Source organism: Raphanus sativus, chromosome 9, assembly GCF_000801105.2.
Source record: "Raphanus sativus cultivar WK10039 chromosome 9, ASM80110v3, whole genome shotgun sequence".
Lineage (NCBI taxonomy): Eukaryota > Viridiplantae > Streptophyta > Magnoliopsida > Brassicales > Brassicaceae > Raphanus > Raphanus sativus.
In genome coordinates this window covers 21,894,666-21,901,840 of record NC_079519.1, presented here as the reverse complement: position 1 = coordinate 21,901,840, position 7,175 = coordinate 21,894,666, and the positions used below count along the sequence as shown (strand labels likewise).

General features: G+C 31.7%; 1 protein-coding gene across 1 annotated transcript; it reads right to left on the bottom strand.

Moving 5' to 3' along the window:
- Positions 1-4,742: 4,742 nt before the first annotated feature.
- LOC130500149 (uncharacterized) lies at positions 4,743-5,551 on the bottom strand. Its single transcript, XM_056994891.1, has 3 exons — positions 5,504-5,551; positions 5,177-5,416; positions 4,743-5,094 (listed from the first exon to the last, which is right to left on the bottom strand). The coding sequence occupies exons 1-3, from the start codon at positions 5,549-5,551 to the stop codon at positions 4,837-4,839; spliced, it is 546 nt and encodes a 181-aa protein (XP_056850871.1). The 3' UTR covers positions 4,743-4,836.
- Positions 5,552-7,175: the final 1,624 nt, after the last annotated feature.

The window sequence follows — 7,175 nt, the reverse complement described above, 5'->3', positions numbered from 1 at the left end:
TATTTTCCTGCGAATTTTCGACGAATAAAACTATTTTCGTAAGAAATCCGTCAAATATACTACGTTCGTTGGAATATACCATATTCGTCGGAAATTCGTTGGAAATATATTTGTCAGAAATTTGTCAGAAATTCGTCAGAAATTTGTCAGAAATTTTTAACAAATTTCCGACGAATAGCATTTTAGGGTTTCGAAACATAGCAAAAATAGATCGATAATAGCCATTGATAATAAATTGATGATTTTTAGGGGTTTATAACCTTCATAAGTTTGAAAACACTTGCAAGTACACAAACTAAAGATTGTTAGATGTATCACCGTAAATTATTTGCTTAAGTGTATATAAGTGTTAACGAGAAAGGTTATACGTATCCGTCGATGCATTCATCGATATATATATATATATATATATATAGCTTTAAATGATTGAAATATTATCAAACCACATCATATTTATCACTTGCTAATTTCATGGTGATTTAATAGGTGTCCCGTTTAACATTTATTTTGAATATTTCTTATCTAAAAATCAAGTCCGTCGGAAATTTTCTACGGTTTCCTACGATAATTTTGTAATCCATCAGAAATTCTTCGGAAATTCCTAGGAAAATTTTCGTCGAAAATCGGTTGGAAATTTCTGATGAATTTCCTACGAGAATTTTGCAATTCATCGGAAATGCGTCGAAAATTTCCGACGACTTTCCGACGAAAACATAAATCCCAAATCTATACCCTAAATCATTTAATTTTCCTCGGTAATTGTCGGTATTTCTTTGGTTATTATATACGGAAAAAATTCGTCGAAAATTCCTAGGATATTTCTGACGAATAGTAAAATTTTATGTTCCTCGTAAATTCGTCAGAAATCCGTCAGAAATTTCCGACCAATATTTCTTCTGTCAAAAGATCCATCAAAAATGACTATGTTTTCCTGTAGTGTCATAGAGTTGTTTAAATTGATGAGAATATATATATATATATATATATATATATTATTTCAATTGGACCACAAATTTACATATAACTTTCTAAAAAATATTATATTAATATTTATCAATTTGTATCCTTTTTAGAACCGTCCCAATTAGATAAAAAGTTAATTAATTTATAGTATTTATTAGTTTATCCAATATTAATTTATAGATTTTCAATACAGTAAAGCTTTGGAAAATATAGAGTCTGTAATTATACGTTTCAGAATCCCACTTAATAATTTTCTGAAAAATGAAATCTGCTTTTCATAAGACGTGTCTTTAGAATATTGTTCAAAACAAATAATAAATTCGTTGACCAAGCGAAGATTGCGTCTACCAACTGATCCAACCATGCCTAGGAATTCCCATCGAACAGAGAGATAGATTCAACAGAAGGGTTCTTCCGGCTTCACTGAAGAATCTAGGTTCCTCCGTCCCATGGTTGATAGAATATCCTATGCCATCGAAACTCAAATCTATCTGACCTTCAATCCATCTTTGTCCCGCTCTATCTCATTTAATAAATCCACTTGGTCCGAAAAAAATAAGCAAATATCCAAGTTCGGTTCGGAAGGCGTTCCTCGGGCCAGTCAATGCATTCAAATATGTATTAGGTATAAAGTATTATACATTTTTTTTGAACGTATGGATTCGTCGCTGAGGGCATCCCCGAAGCGCTGGGGGTTTCGTGACATTTCAGATTGGTTGTCCTGTATTTCTAATAAGCTGTTTAATGGTTAGTATACAGTATCATATAAAATAATGGGCTGGTTTAGATGGGTTCTAACTGGCTAATTCTGGCAACGAGTGTTGTAGCGAAACTGATTGCAAAAGAGAGGAAATCAGCCATGTTAAAATTACCTTATGGAGATAATTACTACTTAATACGATATGAATATGATACCAAAATTATGATAAAATTCTATTAAAAATATAAAAATATGAAAAATTGAAATAATGTGATCTAAAACTGTTGATCAAATCAAATAATATAACTAAAAATTTGTTGACTATTTGACATAAGACATGTGAAAGAAATGAATTGAAAAAAGTAGTAAAAAACGCAGTATTTGATTCATTTGTCCTATATGTGCAAATTAAAATTGGTGGTGATTGAACAATTAGCATAAAACAATTTTTTTGGTGCTAAGCGTTAATAAGGATTAAACAAATCTCTTAAAAATTGTTTGATTTTTAATATTTTTTTGCTTGTATCTATTTGATTAAAAGAGTTTAGTAAGGCGATCAACAATTATATATTTAAAAAACATTCATTAAAGATCGAGTTATTCTTGGGTTCAACAACAAATAGTATTTTGTTATTTCTAATTAAATATCTTTTAAAAAAACAAAATATTATCAAGTTATATTATATTTTTAAAATGAAAAGGTAAAATAAAAAATAACAGTAATTGCAAAAAAAAAATTAAAATTTTAACACCTTCAACAGACACTAAACTTTAAATCTTAAACCCTTAGATAAACCCTAAGTCCTTGGATAAATCATAAACCATAAATCAAAATAATTAAACACTACAAACCCATAATCGTATCCTTTAAACTTTTGGATAAATCCTAAACCTAAAGTTTATTGTTTATCCAACTGTTTAGAGTTTAGTGTCTAAGATTTAGTGTTTAGTATTTAGAGTTTAATGTTTTGCTGCAAGCGTTAAAACTATTTTAAATTTTTTCGCTTTTTAGCAACTAGTACTGTTTTTCTATCCAAGAGTTGAGAGGTTTCGATTAAGATTTTAGTGTTTTAAAGATTTAGTGTTTAGTGTTTTTGGTTTAAGATTTAGGATTTATGGTTTAGAGGTTAGGGTTTTGTGTTTTGCTGACGACATTAAAAATATTTAAAGAATTTTTTTTGAAATTACTATTATTTTTTATTTTTATTTTATTTTAAAAATATAATATAATTTGACAATATTTTTAAAAAATATTAAATATGAAATAAAAAATACTATTTGTTGATGAACCTACTGAATAACTCTTAAAGATTTTTTCTTCAACAATGTATACAATTAGTTTATTTTACTCTCGGTCTATAAATATAAAATGGCTAAAACTCGATGCATGAAAACTAGTGGCCGCGATTCTGTTTTATATGACAGACGCATCGCAGCCTTCGAATTAATAGCTATATAAATACGCTGCTGCTAATCATTCATATACGTTAACTCCAAACGAATAATACATTCATATACCCAGTTCAAGAAAAAAACACATTGGTATACATATATTCTGTGAGAATGTTAAGATAAGTTAACATACAGTAGTGTACCTATTAATAAAAAAGAGTGACTGCAATGTTCAACAAGCAAATGACATCGAGCTGAGTTGGTTAAAACGACATACGAAATTTTTTATTAGCACTAATCATTTGTTCTGTAATATTTAATTTTATGTCGCTGTAGGTATAAGGGCAATTCAACTTTGGATGGCGTTTTGTTTTGATTAACGTATTAATTAGGTTTACTTTGGATGACGTTTTGCTGTATCAAACTAAAATAATGAAAAGAAGAGATTGAATAAGGAAAAGGGGGGTGTTCTTCAGGGTGGCTGGTTTTGCTATAGGTGAGTTTTTGTTTATACTTTGCAACCCTAAGACAGAGGTAAGCATTTATATATATTATTAAAACTGAATTATAAATTAAGTTTGTATGGGAACAAGGATAACAGTCTTTAAAAAAAGATTATTTGAAAACATAGATAGCAAATTTTTTTAAAAAGGTTTATTTGGAAATATAGATAGCAAATTAAAAAATAGTTTTGTTTAGAAACATGAATAAGAAGATTAAAAAAGAATATAATGATGTTTAGAAACATGGATAGAAGTATATTAAGAAAAAAGTAATAGACTTATATTATTAAAAATTTGAAAATCTATTATATTATGGAAAACTCTCTATTCCAACAAAAATGAAATAATCTAATTACTTAAAAATATTTTTTGTTTAAAATAATCATAAAACAAAATTTAAACTTTGTATACATATTTCAAATCAAAATAATAATTTAAAGTTGATTTATATCAAAAATTGATTCAAAACTATACATGAATTCAAAATTTTATTTTTACTAAAATATTTTCCAATAATCATTATTAAAAAATATTTTCAATATATATAAGAAATATACAATACAAAGCCCAATTTCATATACCAACTGAAATTATGGTTTTATAGCATATTAAGCTTTAAAAATATAATATATGTGATTATTTATATGATGGTACCACTACAAGAAAACTGCTCGATTCCCAGGGAAGATATCCTCGGAATGTCGTCGGAATTCACGTATTCCGACGACAAACCCAGGAAATGATCCGTCGGAATAATATCGTCGGAATAACGTAAGTCGTCGGAATTCCCTCGGAAATTTGTGACGAAATTCCGACGGAGACTTTTTCCGAGGGAATTCCGAGGAACACCTACGGTGATCCCATTGTCGGAATATCCCTCGGAATTTTCCGAGGGAATGTCCCTCGGAAAACACTGTCGGAAAATTCCGAGGAACTCTCCCTCGGAATATTCCGAGGGAATAGTTCCTCGGAATTTTCCGAGGGAATATTCCTCGGAATTTTCCGACGGAAGACTCCCTCGGAAAATTCCGAGGAACACTTCCCTCGGAAATTTCCGAGGGCCTTCGTTCCTCGGAATTTTCGTAAAATATAATTTATATTAATAAATAAATATTAATTTATTTCTTATTAATTAAATTGGAAAATTAATTATTAAATTCGAAAATTAATTATTAAATTGAAAATTAAAATAAAAAACATAATATAAATAGTTCAAAAGTAATATTCATACAAAACAGAAAATAAAAATAAAGTTTAAAACATAAATTAAAGTTAGAACTACTCGTCCTCGTCGACGTCGAAGTTCTGGTCCGGGAATTGCCTCATGAAGGCCGCCATCATCTTCTCACTCCGCCTCCTGTCTGCCTCTCTAGCTCTCTCTTGAGCCGCCATCTTCTCCTCCAACTGACGGATGCGTTCATCCTTATCCTTCAGTTGATCCATCAGAGTAGGATCAACTGGCACCTGAGACGTAGGAGGAATCGATTTGGATCGACGACCCAAACCGACCAAACGTCCCTTCTTCTTTGGAATCGCCTGAAAAAGAAAATTTAAAATCTTAATCATAGAAAAAAATTTTAAAATTAATAAGTAAATTGATATTTACAAAATATCTTACCGATTCAAGAAGCTCGTTGATTCGGACTTGAGAGAGGGCAGTGGACTCAGTAGATGTGGCGTCAAGATCGAGATCGGCCTGGATCTGGGAGAGACGGGCCTCCTCGTCTTGTGTCATACTGTCCACCAGGGAGACAACCTCCTGCGCAAGACCGTCATCAATCTGGCCCGTGGTCTTGTTGGTGTGGATCCTCTTGTACAAAGGGAAATCACCCACGGGCTCACCTTCATTTTCTTGCGCCTAGGAAAACACATAAATTCAAAAAAAACATTAGAAAGCAGAAAAATTAAAAATTTACAATTAAAAAGAAAAGGAGTTTGAACTTACCATCTTGTCTGCGAGAGTGGGAATAGACTGAGAGTGGGAACTTACCATCTTGTCTGCGAGAGTGGGAAGTCGTGAGGAAGATGAGGGGCCGCAGCGGGAGAAGGAGCCGCATGCTGAACCATAGCGGGACGGGGGCTCTGCGATGAGGATGACGAACCCCGAGACCGGCTAGACGAAACCCGAGAATCCGAAGGGGTCGTCGAAGTAGCGCGGCCTCGCGGTGGGGCCCGACGAGATCGAGCCCTCGCACTCTGGTCACTAGAATCCCTATAATTTTTTAAAAATAATGAATTAAAATTAATAAAATTTATTTTTTAAAATATATATTTATAAATTATAAAAACAGCTAAAATGATTTATAAATTAAAAAAATGTCTTAAGAATTATTAAATAACTTATAAATTATTTATAAATTTCAAAATATCTAAAAAAATATTAAATGACTTTTAAAATTATTTATAAATTATAAAATTTGCTAAAATAATTTTTAAATGACTTTTAAAATTATTTATAAATTATGAAATTTGCTAAAATAATTATAAAATGACTTTTTAAATTTTTAAAAATTTTGAAATTAACTAAAATAATTATTAAATGACTTATAAATTTTTTATAAATTATAAAGTAGCCAAAATAATTACTAAAAAATTGAAACCCTAAAATTAATCAAATCTAAAATCAAAACCTAATCAAACCCTAAAATCTAATCAAAACTTAACATCAAAACCCTAATCCTAATCAAAACCCTAATCCTAATCAAAACCCTAATCCTAATCAAACCTAATCAAACCCTAATTCTAATTAAAACCTAATCTACTCAAATTCCCTAAAATCTAACAAAATTCCCTAAAATCTAACCTAGAACTAATAAGAGAGGGGGAGAAGAGAACTTACATGGAGGAGGGAGAGATTAGGGGAGTGGGGGTGGAGGGGGAGCCCGAATATCAAGAGGGAGAGGAGGAGGAGCCGGAAATCGCCAAGGGAGAGGAGGAGGAGCCGGAAATCGCCAAGGGAAAAGAGAGAAAAGAGAGAAATGGGGAAGAAGATCCGCAGATCTGGTTTTACCCCGAAAATTCCGACGGAAAATGAAACCCTCGGAATTCTGTCGGAATTTTCGGTTTACGAACCGGTTTACCAGAATTCCGACGGAATTCCGAGGGATTCAGGAATTCCGTCGGAATTCCCTCGGAATTATGGGTTCCTCGGAATTTCCTGGGAAATTTCCTGGGAAATTCCGAGGAACCATAGTTTAGGGGTTCGGATTAATGATTTACAAACTTTAGACCGTTCCTTGAACAATTTGGCAGTTTTCTCAAGACTTATATTGATAGTACATGACAAATAAACATTCAAATTACAAAATGATTGAATCGAGTATAAGTATTGTCGTTTAGGTTCATTAAAGTGTATAAGTGTTTATCTTGCATTGCTGTTTGGGGATCTCGGTGCAACAATCGGAAAAGTGGCCATTAATTGGTACAACACCAATGTCTTGTCCCATAATCAATTGAAGACACTTACTAAGGCTTACGTAAGTCTTCTGGGAACCGTAAATTGGTGTTTTCGATTCTAAATCCTTATTCCCTAGGAATTTCCTGGGAAAATTCCCAGGAAATTCCGACGAAATGCTGAATTCCTAGGAATTTCCTGGGAAAATTCCCAGGAATTTCCC